Raw genomic sequence first — 24,160 nt, 5'->3', positions numbered from 1 at the left:
GACAGTCTCCATTAGGCTCCTGTTGTGCCATGGACTAGTAATGAGCCATTACAGCATATTATAATTGGTCTCCTGGGCTTACAATTTATCTAAGAGGAAGGAGAAAGAAAATGGGAATTCAAAAGGAAGAAGCCTTTTCATAAAATGGAAAACCTAGAATTGCAAAACTTACAGTTTTCTCGTCTTATTCTGAGCTCAGGAAGGAAGACCTGATATAGTATTAGCACGGTCATCTAAGGTTTTGTCCACTACGAGTAAAAATTCTTGCAGTGTTGCTGTCTAATCATGTAACTGTGCTAACACACGTAACTAGACTACCGCTTAGTGACAAGACTGAAGTAATCAGTAAAGTTTAGTAAGTCTGAAGAATAAAAGTTGTTGAATTCAACCACAAACACTACCAGAATTTGTTAAATTACATTTTTCTTATAGACACATTTTGGGGGTGGAATTAAAAAAAAAAAAAAAAAAAACTAAACAAAAAAGAAGCAAAAACTTAAGATTGGGCCATTAAACTCCAGTTGTTGCTTGATACAGCTCATCAGCTGGAGGGGATCTAAGTTCCATAAGCATTTAGTATTCTTACCTTTTGGCAGTGTTATAATACTGCATTTACCATATCATAACTAAGCCTGCTCATTTAAAAAAGCACAGTAATTTCAGACTCCTTTAGAAGATTAAGTAATGCTGATCCATAAGGGGAGCACGCTCATGACTAGCAGATGTGCATGGAACTCTGCAGAAAGGAGATAAAGAGAAACTCAAACTCCTCCTCTTTGTGAAGGATGTGCTCAAGGGCACAGGACTCACACCCTGCGCAGGACTGCTGCATGCCTGCCTAACCCACACACCGGAGAAAGTTACAACTCACTGGCTCCGCTTTCGCAAGTAAAGGATCCTTATCAGAATATTCTCAAACATTCACCATTTCAAACAGCAGACGAACAAGCTTCTCAGACTCTCCTCTGTATTTGGAAGTCAGAGTTGATGAAGAGACATTGAAGAACGTTGTCTTGCATTCTGTAGCCACTGCTTTAGCAAGGAGGGTTTTTCCTGTGCCAGGTGGGCCAACCATCAACACTCCCTGTTAGGAATATAACAATGTAAGCAAAAGATTGATCTGCGCTGTTTTGTTTTTGAGGCAAGGTTTCACTGTGTTGCCCATGCTGACCTGCAGGTGCTGAGCTCAGGTAATCCTTCTGTTTAGCTTCTCGAGTAGCTGGGACTCTAGGCACCTATCACAATGCCTGGGTTGCCACTGTTCTAATTCACAATAACCACATTACCAAGTATCAAATTTCAACCAACTTAAGACAAAGGACAAAGAAAAACAGGACACTTTATCACAAATGTGTTTTTTTCTATTACCAAAGGAAGATGACCACATAAACTTGAAACTCAGACATGAGGAGAAATACTTTATAATTCCTATACCCTAACACAGCAGCATGTAAAGGATGTGCAAGTGGCATCCCAATTTATTTCCTACTCTCTTTTTACTCAATTTTCTTTTTACATAGCTTACTCAAAATATGTCTATAGCATTGTATCTTCCTTATCACTTAACATTTAAAGAAACTTTTAAAATAATAAGTGCAAAGTTACTCATTAGCACATTTTACAAATCCAAGGGGTTTTTTTGGGGGAGCGGGGGTTGTTGCTTTTGTTGTTTTGTTTACCCCTTAGTCCATCACTTTCAAAAGTTCTCATCAGATACACCTCTCAAGTACTTTTTCATTCTTTTGGGGTAGTTTTGTTTTGTTATTTGAGACAGGGTCTCACTATGTAGTTCAGGATGGTCTTGAACTCACTATTGGCCTTGAATTCTCAGTGATGGCCTTGAATTCTCAGTGATCCTCCTGCCTCAGCCTGCAGAGTGCTGAGATTACAAGCATATGCTATACTGCCAGGCATCATTTGTTTGTTTTTTGAGACAGGGTCTTGCTACATAGTCCAGGCTGCCCTTGAACTCACTGTGTAAGCCAGAGCAGCCTTGAACTTGAGTCTCCTCCTCAGCCTCCTAAACACAGGATTTGAAAGTATGCACCGCCATGCCTGACTTCTCAATTTCTTGAGAATTCCCCAAAAAACAAATGAACATGCAAATGAAATGGCATAGTTGCACAAATACATGCTCATTCCAAATCTCATTCCAATGTTTTTAAACATCATTCCTATTTCTTACTCTGGGAATCTTGCAATAGGTTTTGCAAACAAAATTCTGAGTAACACAACACACACTTTTTGAAGCAGTAATATGTCAGCCGAACGTGATAACCACTACACTACAGAAACTTTGAAGCAGCAATGTGGATTATACCTGGAGCCTTCACAGAGTTACATCCCCAGCCCTTTTTTAATTTTTTGAGTGAGGGTGTTCTAAAGTCACTGAATTGCCCAGGCTGGGCTCAAACTTGGAATCCTCCTGCCTCAGCCTCCCAGAGTGCTTGGATTGCAGGCATGTGCCACCACACACAGCTCACTACGTACACCTTCTAAATGTTTCCTCCTTCCAATTTCTACCTCCACTTTCCCCGGCTAGATACATGGCGGCTCCCCAGGAGTGTACTGCCATTTACTTTAATGATGCTATTAGGGTGAACTTACTTTCCATGGTCTTCTAATGCCCTTAAAGAATTCTGGCATCCACATTGGTAATACCACAGCTTCTTTAAGCAACTTTTTAGCTTCTACTAAATCAGCAATATCATCCCTGAAAGAGAAGATACTTCATCAACAACCCCTTGCACTATACATGTAACTATGTCGTCACCCTTGAGAACCACTGGCGGTGCACAATTTTATATTGCTGACAGAATGTTAAGCCTCCCTCTGGCCATTCACAAACTAATACACTGTGTGGGTTTACCATCCCAGCCAATATTCATAAAGAACATAATCACTCTTCAGTTTTTCTTGGTACCAGAAAGTGAACTCAGGACCTTGTGCTTGTCAGGCACGAGCTGTGCTGCTGAGCTGTCTCCCCTGCTACTCAATTTTTAGCAGTAATTATTTTCAGTTTGGCTCATGAGAACAAAGGCCCATTGATCTCTTAAGTAAAGGTTTGAGTACCTCTTGTATAAAATGTTTGAAAACAAAGTGTTTCAGGCTTTGGAATATCTGCATAGATTTTACCAACTGAGCATCCCTAGCCCAAAAATCTGAAATGCTCTAAAAACTCTTTTTCTTTTTGAGACAGGATCTCATTATGTAGTCCAGGGTGGCCTCCATCTCAGTGATCTTCCTGCCTCAGCCTCCTGAGTGTTGGGATTACAAGCATGTGTCATCTCTGAACTTTGAACACTTCATACTTTTGACTTTCAGATTAGGGATGTTCAACCTATAGTAAACAAGCCAACTAATTTTAAATTCTCTGTTTTATGATGCTTATTCCATAATCCCTATGATTTAGCAACAATTAAGGCATTTTTTTAACAATCATGAAAGAATAAAGGGCACAGGAAGCTGAGGGAGGAGGATAATAAGCTCAAGGCCAGGCTGGGCAATGTACAGCGACCTTATCTCAAAATAAAACTTTTAAGAAAAGACTGGGATATAGCTCAGCACTCCCTAGATTCCATCCATCCTCAGTACTAGGAGGGGAAAAAAAAGAATAAAAGCAAATAAAGCAGAGGCAGCATACTGCTGCTTTGCCTCCAATTCTAGTAGGTAGATGACAATGTCAGAATATCACAGAAACCACCATGAAGTCATCTCCCAAATAGTGATACACAACAATTTTTATGTATTACAGAATTTTACCATGAAAATGTCTTTTTAATCTGTAAATATCAAATACCAAAAATGTTTAAGTGTTACCCCTAACCATCCCTTACGATTATTAATGTTTTAACAGAATATACCTAACTTTGTGGGAAAGCAAGCTTTTATAATTCAGTGTGCTAGATTACCTGATCTTTCATTAGATATAATTTTTATTTTTGTGTTTTTTGAAGACAGGGTCTTGCTGGGCAGTTTAGACTGGCTTGGAACTATGTAGCTCAGGGTGGCCTCAAACTCACAGTGATCCTCCTGCCTCAGCCTCCTGAGTGCTGGAATTATAGGCATGTGGCACCATACCCAGCCAGATGTAGTATTAATAAAGCTGAGAACCACTGCTCTAAGTAACAAGAAATAAAAACTTGACTTTTCATCATTAGCTACCCCCCAAAAGGTGACATTTCTATGATCTTACTTCCATTTTACAATTAATTTTTTTAAAATCTCAGACAAAACAGCTGGTATAGCCTGAGCCAAAATGAAGTTTTCCATTACGTGTCCTGCTCACATTGCAGAACTCTGGTTCTGCTCCCAGGGATCTTCAGTGTATGCATTTGCTTTAGTTACTGTTCCAAGAAGCATCCTGAGCACCCACTTATCTTGTTACCACATCACTTACCATCGGACATTGGGATTCTGAGAAATTATATCTCTTTCCAAAGCGTCTACTAAGTCCTTGTCATATCCAGTGCTATCAAATTTATTTGTCTCTGGTTCTGTAACTGCAGCAGGTGATTTGTTCTACAATGGCAGAAAAAACAAGAGCTTCTGACTGCTTGGAAGACTGTATTTTGTTTCTCTGGCAAAGGGCCTGGCAGGGTGTCTCAGTATGAAGCACCTGGGTTCAATCTCTAGGACTACCGAAAAAAGAAAAAAAGGTTCAAGGAAGGTATTGCCCTGGAAGTATTTACAAAGTGGCCATTCATTCAAAATACTCAGTATCTGTTTTGTGACAGCAGCTCCAGGCATAGAAAGAAGACATCTGCCAGGAACATACAACGTACACCAAGAAGGGTAGGAATGGAAGGCATTGCTAGTGCCTTTTCTTTTCTCCCACAGAACACAGTGCTGACAGAGCACAAAAAATTTTTAGCTCAGCTGAAAGGAAAAACAGAGCTAGAATAGGTCAGCCAAAGAGAGCTGTGGAATCTGACATCTCTCAGAGTTTAGCTGAATTAGTACATGTTTCTTTATTAAGTATACATTTATTCAATAATCTGTTCTACATGAAAATACTCCCAGTGCTGTAGGCATGCACCACCACACCTGGCCACAGCCAGTCATTTTAAAAGCTGACAGAATTAAAAATCCAAACTCTGTTGCCTCAATTAAGTTAAAAATAATAGCTGGGCTTTCACTTGCAGAAGATGGAACACGTACTTTTCACTATTCCTCCCACTAAGGAGAACCAGACCTCTTGGGCATCATATACAAAACAAATACCAGACGCCGCAAGATTCAGAGAAGACAGCAGACAGCTGGGGAACTCAAGGCATAGTGTGAGTTCCCTGGGTTTTCTTTTCCTTTCTTTATTTAGTGATTCAGTAAGCAATTATGAACATATTTGAAGCAAGCAAACAAGTAACAACAAAAGAACACCAGAAAGCCTCAAAAACAAATGGATGACTCCAAAGAAATCCATGCCAAAACACACACTATAATTAAACTTCCGAAAATTAAAAAGAAAAGAAAGCAATGAGAGAAAATTAACACCCTGTCTATACAGAAATACAATCTAATGAAAGTAGACTTGTGCTCGGAAAGCAACAGGCCCACAAGAAAGTGGTACCTGTACCCAACAAAACCTCAGTTCTCAAGTACCCACAGAAAACTCAGAATCCTAGACACAGCAAAAACACTCTTTAGAAACAGAAAGAAAATCGAAACATTCATAGATTAACATTCAAGTTTTTATATACACACAATACCCAGAGAAATTACTAAAAATGCTATACACAGATATACTCAAAAATACTATAGAAGCTGGGTGTGGTGGCATACTCCTGTAATCCCAGCACTTGGGAGGCTGAGGCAGGAGGATCATTGCGAACTCAAGACCAGCCTGGGCTACACAGTGAGCTAAAGGCCAGCCTGAACTGCATAGCGAGACCCTGTCTCAAAAAGACAAAAAATAAAAATAAAAAAATACTGTGGAGCTGGACATGGTGGTCCATGTCTGTAATTCCAGTGCTCAGGAAGCGGAAGCAGGCCTGCTGTGAGTTCAAAGCCAGCCTGAGATACATAGCAAGAACTTACCTCAAAAAACAAATAAATAAAAATACTACCAATAAATTAAAGTAGAATTCTAAATAATGTTCAAGTAACCCATAAGAAGTTTGGAAAAAGAAGCAAATAGAATATTCAAACAAAAAATAAAATGGTATACCTAAGCCATAACATAATAATTACATTAATGAAAGTTTGTCTAAACATACCAATAAAAGACAGAGATTGGCAGACTGGATTTTAAAATACAACCTAACCACATGCTGTAATGAAGAAACTTATTTTAATATATAGACAAACTAAAAGCAGAGAAAAGGAAATATATATATATAATGGAAACTCTAAGTCAAAGGAAAGTAGGCAAGTCTATTTTTTCTTTTTTTTGGTACTGGGAACTGAACTCATGACCTTGCACTCCCTAGTCAGGTGCTTGAGCTACTAAGCTATATCCCCAGCCGTGGCATGTCTATTTTTAATGTCAAATAAACTTCAAGAGAAAGAAAATTAACAGAAACAGAAAGGGACATTGTATAATGATAAAAGGGTCAGTTTACTAAAAAGACCAACCAATTCTAAACGTGTGAACACCAAACAAAAGAGCTACAAAATACATGTGCAAAAAAAAAATTGATAGAATTAAACTGGGTGTGGTGGTGCCTGCCTATAATACCAGTACTCAGGAGGCTGAGGCAGAAGGATTGCCTTGAGTTTGAGGCCAGCCTAGGATATATAGTGAGTTTAAGGCCAACCTAGGCTACAGAGTGAGACCCTGTCTCAAACAAACAAACAAACTAAAAACCTGACAGAACTAACAGGAGTAACAGGCAAACCCACAGTTATAACTGGGGACTTCAATAACCCTTTTTCAACAGTTGACAGAATACAAGAAAGAAAATCAGCAAGAATACACAACTCAATCAGCAAGGCAATGTCTACACTCAACAAAGCACTGATAAAAACTTCTTTGAACTGCTGCTAGTTTATTTTTAATGCATTCTTCTCCTACGGTCTCTGAAATAATAAAAAACTAAAGAGTGGTGAAATAGCTACAAATTTTTTTAAGTAGCTACATATATTAAACTAAAAGCTAGCCACACATATATATAGCTCAGCAGCACAAGTGCCTGCCTGGCAAGCACAAGGTCCTGAGTTCAATTCCTGGTACAAAAAAAATAAGTAAATAAACTGAAGGCTAAAATATTTTCACTGTTGGGCTGGGTAGAGTGGCTCAACGGTAGAGTTCTTGCCTTGCATGCACAAGGCCCTGGGTTCAATCCCCAACACCACAAAAACAAACAAACAAATAAAAAGAAAGCAACTTTGAAATGATTTAAAATATATATATATATTTTCACTGTTAATTTTTTTTGGTGATCCTCTCTTTGGAGAACTATTTTTGTTCTACTTTTAATCTAATACTTCTATTTTGATATCTGGATAACTTAAAGAACATTTTAAATATAATCATTAACCTCTAAACTATCTCATTAATTTTTTAAAAATCAATGCAATAGTAGAGGGGTTTAATCCAACAGAAAATACGAAAGTTTTAGTTACCTGAATTGTTTGAAGAAATAATAGCTAAGATTTACTAAGTACTTCTACATATCAGAAAAATTCTATCTCATTTACCCTCACAAAGATTCTCAGAGACAGGTGCTAATCTGGTTGGGGCATCACTCAGAGGCAGTGCATGTACTCAGCCTGTACCAGGTCCTATGTCTGATGACCAGCACACATTCAGAAAAAAAAAGTACTGTTATGGTTTGGGTCTGGATGTCCCCTAAAGCCTCATGTAGTCATGGCTGCGGGCTTCTAGAGTTTATGACTAATCTATGGTCCAAAGATGGGATTATGGGTGTGAATGCTATAGCTGCCCCGGAACAGGGAGCCTGCATACAGTATAAGGGAGGGAAAGAGGCTTGCTCTTGTTGCTTTTGCTATTTTCCACCACCATGAAAGGTTGCCCTGTGCGCCAGGTGCCACTCTGCCTTGGAGCCAGCCGAGTATGGACTGAAACCTCCACAAACTGAAGCTAAATAAACCTTTCCTTTCTTAATTTTGGGCACCGGCTATTTTGTCTCACCAACAAGAGAAAAGTAACTGAGACAAGTATTGACTCCATATCAGAGGAAAATAAAATTTAGAAAGACCAAATAACTAAAGGTAACATAGTCAGAAATAGAGCTGATGCTTAAATACAGGTCTAGCTAAATCTAAAGTCCACACTCTTAACTGCCATACCACATCTTTGAAAAGTTTTGTGTTTTCCTCCTTAACAACCACATCATATTAATTTGTTTGATAATGATCTGCTGATTAACAGAACCTCATGTTCTAAACATCACTTTTCAGGATGTAAAATTAGAGCTATGAACACACCATAGATGGTTACAGGGTTCATGAGCCAAGGTCCAAATGACACTCCAGGACAAGCTTGGTACTGATTAATACTGTAGAAAATCAAATTCCTCACCCACCTTTCCCATCTCTTCTTTTTCAGGAACAAAAACAGAACTAAGAAACAAAAAACAAGCCAGGCATGGTGGCACACACCTCAAACCCCAGCACTCGGGATGCTGAGGCAGGAGGATTGCTGCAAGTTCAAGGCCAGCCTCAGCTACAAAGTGAGCAAAGGCCAGCCTGAACTGCATAGTGAGACCCTGTCTCAAAAAGACCAAAAAAAAGAAAAAGAAGAAAAAAAAACCAGAACCACCACTGCTGCAAGAACAGAGATGTACTAGCAGGACTATCTGGGAAAAGGAACTTAAATCACTGACTACCCAGATTTCCAACAGCAAGTAATATCCAAAGTAGGAATGGGGTTAAAATAAGGCAGGTGGCCCAAAATCAGGAGTTAAATTAAGCCAGGTGGAATCAGGTGTGGTAGTACACACCTGTAACGCCAGTACTTGGGAGGCTGAGGCAGGAGGATCACTGCAAATTTGAGGCCAGCCTGGGCAACACAGTGAGTTCACAGCCAGCCTGAACAGCCTGAACTGCATAGCAAAACCCTGTTTCAAAAAGACAAAACACAAAACAAACAAATTTTTAAAATGAAAAAAAAAAAAAAATTAAGGTGGGTAAGGTGATGCACACCTGTAACTCCAGCACTCAGGACACTGAGGCAGGAGAAAAGCCATGAGTTGGAGACCCGTCTTGACTACAGAGGAATATTCTACAAGGCCAACCTGAAATACAGAGCAAGACCCTGTCCCAAAAACAAAAAACAAAAAAAGAAAATCTAAATTTATATCATTATCAGCAAAGAAGGTAAGATTCTGTTGGTTACTGGATGAGTTTTTTGTGTAAAAGTTACAATGCAAATCAGGAGAAGGAACTTGAAGTAGCAGGGCTGATCTGACATTTTGGGTAGGAGTGCACAGGTGCAGAATTGGGGAATTTATATTCTGCTAGACTTCATTTCTGACTTACTCAGGGGTGTGACAGGGGTTTTCTGGCACAATCAGCCATACAAGTAGCTCTATGCTTTACTGTATCACAGCCCTGGGCAGAGGATGAGAGGAGAAGAAGAGATGGAAGCAGAGGAGCTAGAAATTAAATTCATAGATCCCCATATACTCCCCACTACTATACAGTACAGGCCCTCAACACTAGCTCATGGCATCAAAATACTGGCTTCTAAATACCATTATCCACTAGTAGCACCCAAGCTCCCTCGAGAAATGAGGAATTCAGGAATATGGCAGGAGAAACAAGATGAGCTTGAAACATTCTACTGTGTCAGAAAATGAGAAGGTGCTCAGAGAATCATGGTTACTGTAAATGTCAAAAAGACACAAGATCTGGCAGTAGGGTCTCCCACGTCTCTTATCTTGGACAATTTTAAGTATCAGAATGATAGTTATAGATTATAACACTGTACAGAATAATCTGTGAGTCCATACTAATATAACTAAACAAAGAGAAAAAAGACAAAGCTTTTCCTTACAGCAGAATGCCAATTAATTAACATAGAAGCAATAATGGCATCTTGCATTCAGCATGAGAATAGCTGTTTTCAGATGGAAGATAAGACAAGCAGATGATATACTGATCAGAAACAGGATATTTACATAACCTGAAAGTATCCCCCCATAAATTACTGCAAAAGATAAAACAGTAAGTTTATCGTGAGAAAACCTAGCAGACGCCACCTTAACCAACTGACCTAATTTATCACTGGTGCAAGACAGATACCCTGTGCTTTCTTATGCTATACTGAGAACAGAACACTATGCCACTGGTCTTCCTGCCAAAAATGTATAACCTTAATCTAATCATCAGACAAACCTGAATGGAGGAACACCCTACAAAATAACTGGCATTTTTGAAGAAACTCTTCAAAGCAAAGTCTACACTCTTCTTCAGTATAGACTCTTCAAAAATGTCAGACTAAAAATGATAAGGCTGGGGCTGGGGATTTAGCTCAGCGGCAAAGCGCCTGCCTGGCAAATGCAAGGTCGTGAGTTCAGTTCCTGGTACCAGAGAAAAACCAAAAAACCAAAAAAAAAAAAAAAATGATAAGGCTGAGGAAATGTTCACACTAAAAGAAACTAAACTGCAGGGCATGGTAGCACATGCCTATAATCCAGTGGTGGCGAACCTATGGCATATGGGCCACAGTGGGCTGTTTACCATTAAAAGCACTAAAAGGTTCACCATCATTGCATAACCCCAGCACTGGAGAGATTGAGGCAGGAAGATCACAGCAAGTTTGACCCTAACCTGATTACATAATGAGTTTAAGGCCAGCCTGACCTACACAGCCAACTGTATCTCTCTCTCTCTCCTTTCTCATTCATACACACACACACACACACACAAATAAATAAATAAATAAGACTAAAAGTGCTAGGTGCAGTGGTACATACTGATAACCCCACCAGCTGGGAGACTGATTCAGGAAAATTACAAGTTCAAGGCCAACCCAGGCAACTGAGACCCTAAAATACAAAATAAAAATACATACATATAAAAATGTGGAGATGTACATCAGTGCAAAGCCCCTGGGTTCAATCCCCAGTACCACACAGATTGTACAGATAGATGGATGGATGCATAGATAGATGCGGGGGTAGGCGGAGAGGCAGGCAGGCAGGCAGGCAGGCAGACAGGCAGACAAAATTGGAAGAGATTAAAGGACCATAACAATTTAATGCAACATGGTATTCTGTGGCTCTAGACTCAAGGTGAGTGAAGGGGAGAGCTGAAGCGACCTTACTGCAAAAACGAGTTTTACACAGACCTGTGAATTAGCTGACAATACTGCAGGTAGCAATGTAAAATTCACTGCTTCTGACAACTGTATTGCATTTCTGTAAAATAATACCTAATATTTAGGAAATATACTCTAAAGTATTGAAGGTAAAGAGGCATTACCTACAACTTTTAGATGGTTTACAGAAAAATATACAAAAAGAAATAATAAAAAAAAAGGAAAATACTAAAAATTGAGAAAACCAAGTTAAAAAATCCTTACTTTTTTATGCTTTATTTCTTTATACTCTTTTGGAGTCTGAAATGATATCAGACTACAAAGTTACAAATAACAGCCAAAGGGGCTGGGGATTTAGCTCAGCGGCAAAAGCGCCTGACTGGCAAGCGCAAGGTCGTGAGTTCGGTTCCCGGTACCGGAGAAAAACCAAAAAAAAAAAAAAAAACAAATAACAGCCAAAAATATTTGTTGAAAGGTAAGTGGGAAAAATCCCAGCCCACAAGTAGTATGCTTAAGGTTTTATGTCAGCTCTGGCAAACTAATGATTCAAACTTACACAAATAATTTGGTCCGGGGATGGAGCTCAGTGGTACAGTGCTTGCCAGGCATATGCTAGGCTCTGGGTTCAATCCCTAGCACTGCCAAAAAGAAAAAGTACTTACATAGTGTTTTATTTTGTTTTTTGGCTGTTTATTCATTTTTAAGGTTAATAAATGTGTAACTTTTTTAATTATAAAAATTATTAATGTTTACCTTTTCTTCTCTTCCTTTATTCTGTTCCTTCTTTTCACGACAGCGAACAGCTTTCCCTCTGTCATTGTGCAGATTCTGTGCAGATGGGCGGTGAACTCTGACAGCTGTACTTGGGCGGTGACTATGTGGTTTGGGGTCACTGTACTGAGGAGACTGGCGTTTTCTAGGTCCAGGTGAGGGTCTAATCAGAGACAAGATTATAAAGACATCAACACTTGAGTTGGCCCAACTATGAATATACATGGTGTGTCAGTTACAGTAATAAACTAAAGAAACCAAGGCAAAAGCTAAACACAGGAAAGGATTGAACAGACTTCAGGTCTAAGCTGAAACCTAAGGTCTCAAATTTAAATTTGACGAAGGCTGTGATGACTTGCAGAGAGAAATGGAGTACAACTATTATCAGAGAAATCATGAAGGGAAAGTAATGGTCACCTCTATGCAGAAAGAACGTTACTGTGTATCAAAGATGAATGAAAAATTAGTCCAACTGCCAAACAGGACAATAAGAGCAAATATCAAAAACAGTGTTATCAAAGGAACCAGAAGACAGTGCAAATTCTAAATTTATGTTTACCCACTGATATATATGCAATTTGGTCCTACTTTAGATTATGTCATTATTCTTTCATGTTTTGTCTTTTTTTATGGTGCTAGGGATTTGGGGAGGGGGACAGGGTCTTGCCATGTTGCCCAGGTGGATTCCAAATAGGCAATCCTGCCTCAGACTCTGTGGTGGATGGGGTAATAGGTGTGAGCCACTGCACCCAGCTCGGTGTTTTAATTAATAAAGTTTTAATTACTTTCCCATTAAAAGCCTGACATAAGCACTACCTGAGGACAGTTGTTTACAAGAGCTCATGCCTGGTTCTCTGTATTTATATACACTATCTCTTAATTTCTGTTGCAGGGTTCAGCCCTCTCAAATATTTACTAGGGTCCTATTAGGTGCTATACTTGTTTGAGGCCACTGAAAAGAAGGAGAAAAGAGGAAAAAAAGGAAAGGTCTCTTGAAATACCTCACAGAGTATTTTACAAAAGGAGGTATGTAAATGAGGCAAGTCTACCAGAAGGTATAAAACAGATTTAGTGCTATAGCAACAGGAATGGCCTCATGAAGACAGAAAATAAGCTGGGCCTGGAAACAGAAGTGCTGAACTAGACAAGATGCTATAACTGGAGACTAGAAAATCAATGAAGAAAAACACAGTAAAAAAAAAATGAGATTAACCAGTGTAAAGGATATGAAAACATAAACTTGGCATGTAATGGTAAGCACTGAGATGGTATTGAACAGATAAGGTGGTTCTGTAAATAGAAGATCTGAGCCAGTTCCAGACTCATTCTTCTAAAATCCTTTTAGTAAATTGAGCCAACTGTCCATAAGAATCAGCTGGGGATAGTGGTGCACACCTGTAATCTCAGCACTGTAGGAGGCTGAGGCAGGTATGTCATAAGCTCAAAATCTACTTGGGCAACTTAGGGAGATCCTGATTCAAAATAAAAAAATAAAAGGCCTGGGGAAGTAGTTCAGTGCAAAGGCCTTGGGTTCAATTCCCAGTACCCAAAATCAAAACAAAAAAAACCAATCTACTGAAAAGGTTTAGGTTATAGAAAGATTAGTCTACTACTGAACAAGATACACTGGTAAAATGTAGAATACAGGGAGATGTTTGCAGATTACACATGTTTAAAAGATATAAGGAAAACATCCATTAATGCAAATTAATAAGTAATATGAAGCCCTAGCTTAAAACTGCAGCAACAGGAAGAATATGGAAGACAGCCTTTCTGAGGTGTAACTTCAGGAGACCTGAACAAAAAAGAGAACAGTCAGAAGTGATAGCACACATCTATAATCCTAGCACTCAGGAGGCTGAGGCAGGAACAGCACCACGAGTTTGAGGCCACCTTGGCTACATAATGGGTTCAAGGCCAGCCTGGACTATACAGCAAGACATTTTCTCAAATTTAAATAAAAAAAAGGGAAGCCAGGTGTGGTGGCGCACAATCCTAGCACTTGGGAGGCTGAGGTTGGAGTACTGTTGTGAGTTCGAGGCCACTGAGTTCAAGACCAGTTTGAATGGCATAGTGAGACCTTGTCCCAAAAAGACAAAAAAAAAAAAAAAAAAAAAAAAAAAAGGAGACGGAGATGGAGATGGAGATGGACATGGAGACGGAGACGGAGATGGAGACGGAGACCAGGCCTTAAGTCACTGGAGCTGAAGCAAAGGCAAGAGGAAGCACACTTGTGTGCCTGCTTTGTTCAGGAACCCTAAGGCAGAAAGAAACAAGAACTTAGGACACAGAAGTGCGGCCCTTCACAAGGTGTGGAAAAACATTTGAAAACTCTAGGTTTTATCCTGGAAGATGGGAAAAGATTTGAGGGACATCCAGTGACATACACACATACATTCATTTATTGAGTTATGGTACCAGGAATCTAACTCAGGACTTCACACCTGCCAGGCAGGTGCTCTGCTGTGGAGCTATAATCCCACCTCCACTGATTTAAGACACTTTATAGGATGCACATCTAGTAGCACTTAAGTATTTCTAACCTTTTCTCTGTAATTTCAATGAACCTTCTAGTGCTCACGTGTGTGTATGTGTGTATGTGTGTGTGTGCGTGCACGCGCGCACATGTGCAGCACTGGGAGAAAATACAGCATCAGGCTAATCTGCTCTTTAAATGGGACTAAAATGTAGGTGATGAAGTTACAATCACCACCTTAACTGAAGACAGAATGACGTGATTTGCATATGAGTACAAACTAAGAGTTACAGAAAAACAAAAGTTTTTAAATTTCTGTCATCTTGTTTTGAAATCCTGTATCATTTTCATTGTTTTTGTGTTGTTTTGTTTTTGTCTTTGTTTTTTGTTTTCTTTTCTTTAAAATAAATTTTTAAAAAAAGTTTGAAAGATAGTCAAGGGAGCAAGTAACATAAATTGCAGGCAAACAGATACAACAAATGAAAGTCAAAGATGAGAATTTAATAGTAATTCAGGACATTCAAAACCAGGGCCAGAGCTGGGGATGTGGCTCAGAGAAGAGTGCTTGCCCAGCAGCCACAACATCCTGGGTTCAGTCCATGGAGGCAGAGGGGTCAGGGAAAGAAAAAGGTATTAAGTGCTTGGCATGGTGGCACACAACTATAATCTGTGAAGCAGGAGGATCAAAAGTTATAGGCCAGCCCTGGCAAATTGGTAAGACCCTATAACAAAATTTAAAAAAAAGAAAAGAAAGAAAATGGCTATGGATGTGGCTCAGTGGTACATCACTTGCCTACCATCCACTGAACCCTCTGTTCAATTGCCAGCATTGCAAACAAAAGAAAATATTGAAGAGAAGGAGCAGCCATATGAAGGGACACTGTAATAAATACAGAGGTCCTTAATCCTGCTTCTGCCCAAGACTGAGACATACTTCACTAAACTTACACTAGTTAATACTAAATTTTCACTAGCCACATCTATTTATTGGAAAGATCTTACCAATAACTAAGACAGGAGTTACAGGGTTGTTACAGACTCAAAATCTGGCCCCCTTATTCAGATTTTAAAGGTACCCCCCCCCATGACTGTCTGGACTGAGTAAATAATTAAGGTTAAAAAGGCCACAAGAGTGAAGCCCTGAGCTGATAGCATTCTTGGCCTTTTAAGAGAGTGGAGAGGCTGCTCTTGTCTGCTCCATGAACATGCAGAGAGGAGGTGGCCATCTGCTGAAGAAGAGTCCTGAGGAGCAACTAATCCTTCAGCACCGTGTGGTTATGCTCCCAGCCTCCAGCACTGTGAGAAACAAATTCCTGCTATTTAAGCTCCCAGTTTAGAGTACTGCATACTTTGTTATGGCAACACAAGCAGACTCATACAAAGGCCAAGTGATTACTCTCCAGAAGGAGGGAAAAAAAAGACAACTAGGCGAAAAATATTTTCATTGGCTAGTTCTACTTCTGAAATTAAGGAAGAATGTGGAAAGAGTTTTACCCACAAATATTCACTTCAACTTCATGTGTAATAATGAGAAAAGGGAAAACAACCAATAAGCACAGTTAACTATGAGGATTATATCCCACTCACAAGAGTAGCACACAATTCCTAAAAGGCAGCAGAGGACAAGGTTTCATACTGCTTATAAATCGTTAGTATTTACCACAGGAAGAACAAATAATTTATCTAACTTAAGTTCCCTCATCAGAAATTGGGGCTAAAAAATTAAAACCGGTGTGAGAAACCAAAAGTATAAATAAGGACCAACATGTATAATAGGTATTGGGAAATGGGAGGAAAATGTTCAAATGGAAAGGGGAACAAGGGAGGGGGAGGGAGAGAGGAAAGAAAGGACAAGAAAATAGAAGGAAAAAATGGAAACAAAGCTTTTGTAAATAAGGAGAAGAGGGGCTGAAGGGAGCAAAGCAGTGAATGGGAAAAAAGAAGCAAGATATATACAGGTGCAAATTCCCCATGATGAATGTGATCATCATGTATATCTAAAATTTTTAAATTTTTTTTTAAATGCTTACTCCAGAAAAAAAATTAAAATTGTATTGAGAATTAAATAATATATATAAAGCAATTACCACACCATCACAGTACCTGGCATGCAGTAAATATTCAATGACCATTGCCTAATAATAATATGTTTCTTTAAAAAGGGTATTACATTGTGAACTGTGATGTCACAGGTACTACTGTGAAAATAAACAATTACATAGAAATCAGAAGGAAATAAAGCAGACTGGCTGTGTGGTTTTTCCCAGTTCTATGAATTTTCCTATTTTTATTTAATGAACCTACTGTACTTTTTTTTTTTTAGAGACAGGGTCTTGCTATGTAGAGTTTCCAGGCTGGTCTTAAACTCATCTATGTAGCCTAGGGTAGCTTCAAACTCAAGCTCACTGTACTTTTTAAGTAAACCATGAAATATAATGAAATATAATTTATATAAAGGTATTTATGAATGTGGATTTTAGTAAATATTCAAGATATTAGGAGTCACAGAATATTAGTACTTTTATTAGGAACTAAAAAAAAGTAGCTAAGAAACAATCCATATTCATTAATTGATCTTAAATGCCAGAAACATTTTGGCACTGAATTTTTTTCTTTTCTTTTCCTTTCTTTTTCTATTAGTAGTAGAATTTTAAAATGGGACCCATGAGCCAACTATCTGCACATTCCTGGGCTCTGCCTGCTACTCCTATATATGATTCTCTGAAAGTAATGCACCCAAATCTACATTTTTAATTACTGGTCCCAGGACACTGTTTTGTATGCTAGCTGAGAAGGACAGATATGGCAGAGTGCCATCTTTGAACCATTACTATAAAATGCAATAAATCTGCGCACAAATGCAAGTTCTATCAGTTATTAACTTCATGATACTGAGGAAAAGTTATCTTACCTCACAGCACCTCACAGCTTTTTTGGTCAAATATAGGCAAAATACAACTTATTGGAAGGTTTATTATAAGAAATAAATGAAATTACACATGTAGCCCAAAATAATGCTCAGAATACTGTGATACTCATTATTCATCTATTATAAAATACAATCAAAAACTGAGTTACAATGACAATGTTCAAACTAAAAAATATCTAAGTCACATTCTAACACACAGAACCAGATAAGGGACAAAAGTTAATGGATTTTATATTTAATTAACTTTTAAAACCTGGATATCATGAGTGTTTTTTCCAGAAATCCACAACACAGACTTATGTTTAACTCCATAATTTAAACGACGAAATCTATTGAATGAATGAAATAGATACCTGACATCTAACTGGGCACTTGTTAATAAAAAATACCTGGTAAGACTAAGAACGACTGGCTGCTTAGAGCACTTCAGTAAATACCTATTTAATTAACTGTACATTTTCTGGCGCTAGGGAGTAGGAAGGCAGGAGTAAAATGCCACAGACAACCTTAAAACTGAGAACATTTTATCATTTTGTTTTTCTGTGAGTTAAACTTTTTTTCAGCCTTAGCAGTACACTTAAAAAGCAGTATTCTGTGAATGTTTGTTTGAGAACCTCTGTTAATCTGACTCCTGCACTTCATGTAAGAAAAATCTGAGGCCTACAAGGCTGTATTACTTTCCCAAAGCTGCAGGTAACGGTAAAGACAGAACAGAGCCCAGATGCTCCAACCGCCATCCCCATTCTCCTTCCGGGAGACGACACAGTGTCTGTTACTTGTAAGTCACTCACTGAAGTGTGTTTTTGGCTTATTTCCACCTAAATTTTAATTCCTCAAATAGATCACCATCACCTGATATACTACTTATAAAAGAACTTGCAGTAAAAACTTCCCTCTCCTTTGTGTCTCTCAGCCACCCAGTCCTCCTCCTGGGTATGACCAATGCTCATCAGCATCTTGCGGCAACCGAGTTCTTAAAAGGTGCTCTCCTTACCTCCGTTCAACAGGCACAGGCAAGGACCAGACTTCTCCTTCAGAGGCCGGAAGCTCATGCTGCGCAGCTTTCAAGGGAGTGCTGTCTAGTTTAAAGCTCTCTAGTGTTTTCATGATATCCTTAACATGTTTAGCTTCCACATTTATTTCCTGCCAAACCTGGTTTCAAAGAAGAATATGGCTCTTTAAATTTCTGTAACAAATCACTGCCAAGGATAAACTTGGGCCATTTATTTGAGATGTTAGAAACCTCCTTTTTGGTAACATATATCCTATAACCACACCCAGATCTTCTGTCAAAATTTTAAATGGTCCATTAATTCTCTGTTTTCAAGTGCAAAATTAATTCTGATCAAATGAATTGAACATCATGGCTAAACTGTGTTCCCGATACAGTTCTTATTCAACTCATGTAACAAACTGAAAGGTTAACTAAATTTAATGTTTACCAAAAATAAAACTTATGCAAGGTATCCTCTGATGGATTTTATATTTAATTAACTTTTAAAACCATGCTCTCCAGGCATGGTGGAGCACGCCTATAATCCCAGCACTCGGGAGGCTGAGGCAGGAGGATCCTTGTGAGTTCGAGGCCAGCCTGGGGCACAAAGTGAGCTCAAGGGGAGCCTGAACTGCATAGCGAGACCCTGTCTCAAAAAAGACAAAAAATAACAACAAAAAAAACCATGCTCAAAACCCACTAATTGCATAAATAATGGATCACAACTTCTAGTTGAGAAAATATGGATTCAAAGTGTAAATGTCTTAATCCACATCCAAACTATTTTTGAAAGGCAGTTTTGACTCAATTTAAAAACTACATATGGTGACAGTTGCAGAACATTGTGAATGTATTTAATATCCTGAGCTATACATTTACCAGTGGTTAAGTTGGTAAAGTTTATTATGTCTATGTTCTACTATAAAGTGTCTCTATACAAATTTTGGCTTTCTGACTAAGTCTCAGTCCTAAAAACAAAATCTCTAAAAAACCTGTCAGTGACAAACCTTTCTGGTAATGTAAAGGATATGAAAGGGGAGATTCAGTACAAAGAGTACATTCAAATAGACAGCCAGTGCTCAGGAGGCTGAGGCAGGAGGACTGCCATGAGTTCAAGGCCAGCCTGAGCTACATAGCAAGACCCTGTCTCAAAATAAACAAACAAACAAAGACAAGATAGCTTTCTAAAAGATTAAAGACAATCGTAAGATTCAAAAAGCAGTTACAAGGGGGCTGGGGATTTAGCTCAGGGGCAAAGTACCTGCCTGGCAAGCGCAAGGTCCTGAGCTCAATCCCCGGTACCACAAAAAAAAAAAAAAAAAAAAGCAGTTACAAAACAATATTCCACATAGAAGATCAGCTCAAAAAGACCAATAATCTGTGTAACACTTCTTTTCTCTTATGACAGCTGAATCTTACAATAAGTGCTACCCTCAACTGGACTTGTTTTAGTTTCCACCTGAAAATTTCTGTTGGTCTTCAGTGGCTGAAGTTCCTCAAGTGAGATTCAACCTGCTTTGTAAAGTTTGACAGGGAACATGGTGCCGGTGAGATTCAGCTGTCATTTAAGGCTTGACAATGTCTTAATAATGTAAACTCTAATTTTAGGTAAAAATCAAAACTACATAAAAGCACTTTTTAACAATTAAAAAAACCATTACTTTTAAAAAATGTATTACATTACAATAATTAGAATAATTAAGTAGAGCTTATAATACTGCTGAAGGTAAAAGGGTACTAATAAGGTTTCAAATAATATATACAAATCCATGAAATAAGCCATACACTTCCAATGCGTGCATGCAGAGCTGACGCGTGAGAAAACCTCTTCTGAGAACTTAAGTCATTCAAATACACAACAGCCCACGTTCTCACCTGCTGCCATTTTTGCTGGAGGTACGTATCTTTGACTGAGTACAGATACTTGTTCATTTGGTCAAGAACTCCCTGATAATAGACCATCGCAGAGTCATAGTTTCCCAGCAATGCATATTCACGAGCCAGTTTTACATTCTCACTAATCATAAGAAGACTCATGCTCAGCTGTAAGCTGAAAAAAGAAAAAGAAACATTTTGTATCTCATGTCTCCTAAAAATAAATACCACACAGAATTTTTACATGAATAGCTGCAAAAACTGTAAACTGCTGATGTCTGATGGTGTATTGAGATGAACAGTTAATGATTACAATTTTTTATGTTCTGATCGATTGTGCATGCTTGTGTCTGATGGTCTGAGCAACTGATCTGAAGGTAACAATATGCAATGGAATTACAATAGTGAACTCCTACCATCTTGTCTAGTGAAGCTCAGTATTAACTCTAATGTTTTATTGAAGAATTATTTTCTTATTTCCTATAATGGTTTGAGCAATCTTTCATTCTTACAATGTAGGTGAGCAATGTAGGTGAGGATAGCAATATGTAATGTAACAACCAATATTGATTTGTATTATTTTGTCTTGAGACTCTGTATTACTTTGAATATTCTTGCTTTGATTTGTTTATGTTTGTGATACTGGTATGCTGCTACTGTTCTATTTCTTTGTTTCTCATTTACTATTCTCTTTAAAATAAAAAATAATAAAAAAGTATACTTTCTACCTGCTCCCCAAGAATCTCCACATCACACAGGGCACTTTCTATCTCTACACATTTGCTCCTGCTATTTGCACTCCTTGGAGAAGCACTGTATTTCCTGTATCTTAGTCCTGTGTGTCAAAGCCTCACTCAGAAGTTGGGTTTCTCCACTGTCTGCTCCTTGGATTTCTCAGTTCAAAATGAATGTTCCCTCTTCTAATGTCCTCTGGCGCTTTACTAGGGTTTCATCTCATGGTATTTGTCCTCAGTACTATAACTTTATAGACTCCTTACTCAAAGTTCTCTGAGAGCAGGATTCACATCTGGAGGGTGAGAGACCTGTCCTTGGTGTAAGACACACCAGTCTTATTTTTTTTTTTTTTTTTGGTTTTTCTCCGGTACCGGGAACCGAACTCACGACCTTGCCCTTGCCAGGCAGGCGCTTTTGCCGCTGAGCTAAATCCCCAGCCCCTCACACCAGTCTTATTAAACATCTGCAAGAACCCATGCTGAATGTTAGCTTTTGGAGGCATATGAATTAGAAGAAACCATCTGTGATTTTTTTGTTGTTGTCACTTTTTGAGACAGGGTCCAGTCACGTAGTTTGGGTTGGTCTTGAACTCACTATATAGCTCAAGCTGGCCTTGAGCTCATGGCATTCCTCTTGCCTCAGCCTCCCAAGTGCTGCGATTGTGGGCACGTACTACCACACCATGCCATATGTGTACCTTGGTTACAACTGTAATTCAGCCACACTGGTCAAGTCCCTTAACTCTTTTCTAAGACTGTGTTTTAAATCTGTAAAACTGGGATGGTAGCTACTTCTAAGAGTTGCACTGTTAAGAATAAATGACTACAGTACCTAGCAACTACCTGGAAAAGTGGGCTGTTAATAAATGCTAAATGCACCTCCCCAGAACTTTCTCTGTATGAGAATTTAATCTGTGTGTTTACTAGGATATGGACATATGGGTATGGATATACATACGGCATCAGAAACAGGTCAGTTTTTGTTAATATTAACTGCTATTACTGATTAACTGCATAATGAAGTTCAAAGTTGGGAGTATCTGCATGCTTTTCAGGAGATAATTCTTTGGATTAGGGAGCATTGTGGCTTTGAGAATTTAAAAAAAGGAAATCTGAAACATTGTGGTGAAAGAACTGTGAGAGTTATTTATGAACTCACTGTGTGGAAAAGATGTTTAAAATGATTAAAATTTCCTGTAAGTCCAACACTCCAGAGGCTGAGACAGGAGGACTGCTATGAATTTGAGGCCAGCCTGGGCTATATACTGAGTTCAAGGCCTGCCTGAACTACACAATGAGACCCTATCTCAAAAACAGAAAGAAAAAATTTCAAGCCATGCCATACATGGTGGTGCACACCTGTAATGCCAGCACTCAGGAGGCTGAGATAGGAGGATCACAGTTAGTTCAAGGCCAGTCTGGGCAACACAATGAGTTCAGAGCTGGCCTAGACTACACAGTAAGACCCTGTCTCATAAGCATAATGAAAAATAATTTTTAAAAAATGAAAAATCATACAAAAGCTAAGAAGAAACAAAAGTATGAAGGAAGTGAAGTTTCTTACTCCTTCTGTATATCTGTAGGGTATCCAACCAGATGTACCTTATAGATTAACAGAGACAACTTCTATGTGGGGACTCATTAAACTAGCTTAGTTAGCGGTATTTTCCAAAACTGTGCTTCTTGGGGCTGGGGATTTAGCTCAGCGGCACAGTGCCTGCCTGGCAAGCGCAAGGTCGTGAGTTCAATTCCGGGTACTGGAAAAAAAAAAAAAAAAAAAAACTGTGCTTCTTGACACCCCAACCCCACTCACTACTCACCACTGGTAAGACTGAGGAAACAAATCTGACAGAGAACATGGCAGTTCTTATGTTCTGTGTATATATAGTCATTTTTGGTGGGAGGGTGTCTTTTTGAGACAAGGTCTCACTCTGCCATTCAGGCTGGCCCCAAACTCACAGTGATCCTCCTGCCTCAGCCTCCCGGCTGCTGGGATTACAGGCATGCACCACCACACCTGGCCTATAAATAGTTTTTATTCTTGTATAAGAACTTTTGGAGGAAAAAACAGGCCAAGAAAATTTCTTGAATTTAATTTTAACTAAATGCTTGGCTGGTGAGCGGGCCAGGGCTGCTGATGACAGGCCAACCAGAAACATTGATCAGACTCACTGCGTTAGGAAAAGAGACTCAGATTCAAACAGCCCAGAACCTGTCCCACGTTAGAGGAGGACAAGAAACGAGACTGCTAGGAAATGCTGCCGGCAGAAGAGCTAAATATGAGCACTGCTTTAGCACAGCAGATGAGCGTGGGTATAATGTTCCCTAGAAGGGCGGTGTGGGAGGTGAGTTCACAACCTCAGTGCAGAAGCAGGGAGGCAAAAATCACACCAACCACCTCAGGCCTCTCTCTATGCCAGTCTTCCGTAGTTCTTATTTCTAACCAGCTAAAGTTACAACTACTGATCCTTGGTCCAGTTAGGCTTCAGAGATACTTGCCATGTTTTATGTATTAAACCTTTCTTCGCCATATCACGTTGAATTTTTTAGCACAAAGCAAGACAGCAAGCCTTGTGGAAAACAGTCCTACAAATGTCACAAGCTGTTAAGTAAGGGTGGCCCATGACCAAACATTACATTCTGAAAGACCTGAAGAACCAATGAGTAACAGACAGCAGTTGGGTCCCAGTATGTGGGGGTGTACACAGCAGCCCAGGGGGAACAGAGTCAGAGTTTTCTAACGATGTAGCTATGTCCTTTCTGAACCCGCCTCCCTGAGGATTTAAACCAGGGCCTCTACACAAAGCTATATCCCCAGCCATGTTTTATATTTTATTTTGAGACAGGATTCCTAGGCTGGGCTCAAATTGTGATCCTCCTGCCTCGGCCTCCCAGAGTGCTAGGACTGAAGGCCAGGATATAGCTCAGTGGCACGAGCACGTGCCTGGCAAGCGCAAGGTCCTGAGTTCAATTCGCAGTACAAAAAGAAAGTTAAAAAGTACAAAAAAGACAGAAAAGCCGGGTGTGGTGGTGCACGCCTGTAATCCCAGCACTTGGGAGGCTGAGGCAGGAGAACTGCAAGAGTTTGAGACCAGTCTGGGCTACGAAGTGAGCTCAAGGCCAGCCTGAACTGCACAGCAAGACCCTATCTCAAAAA

The 24,160-nt window shown here is 39.2% G+C and overlaps 1 protein-coding gene across 6 annotated transcripts in view; it reads right to left on the bottom strand.

Moving 5' to 3' along the window:
* Katna1 (katanin p60 (ATPase containing) subunit A 1) overlaps positions 1 to 24,160 on the bottom strand; it is a 38,513-nt gene that overhangs the window by 8,913 nt on the left and 5,440 nt on the right. For all 6 annotated transcript variants that reach the window (XM_005390604.2, XM_005390602.2, XM_005390605.2 and 3 more), the window contains exons 2-7: positions 20,270 to 20,444; positions 18,395 to 18,552; positions 11,978 to 12,158; positions 4,400 to 4,521; positions 2,608 to 2,713; positions 926 to 1,084 (exon numbers count right to left, since the gene is read on the bottom strand). In XM_005390604.2, the coding sequence (XP_005390661.1) occupies positions 926 to 1,084; positions 2,608 to 2,713; positions 4,400 to 4,521; positions 11,978 to 12,158; positions 18,395 to 18,552; positions 20,270 to 20,431 (888 nt within the window). In that variant the 5' untranslated portion in view covers positions 20,432 to 20,444. The remainder of the gene's footprint in view (positions 1 to 925; positions 1,085 to 2,607; positions 2,714 to 4,399; positions 4,522 to 11,977; positions 12,159 to 18,394; positions 18,553 to 20,269; positions 20,445 to 24,160) is intronic.

This window comes from Chinchilla lanigera, unplaced genomic scaffold, assembly GCF_000276665.1.
Source record: "Chinchilla lanigera isolate Chin_1 unplaced genomic scaffold, ChiLan1.0 scaffold00038, whole genome shotgun sequence".
Taxonomy (NCBI): Eukaryota; Metazoa; Chordata; class Mammalia; order Rodentia; family Chinchillidae; genus Chinchilla; species Chinchilla lanigera.
Note: the sequence above shows the minus strand (reverse complement) of the source record. Positions and strands in the feature narration are given on the sequence as shown.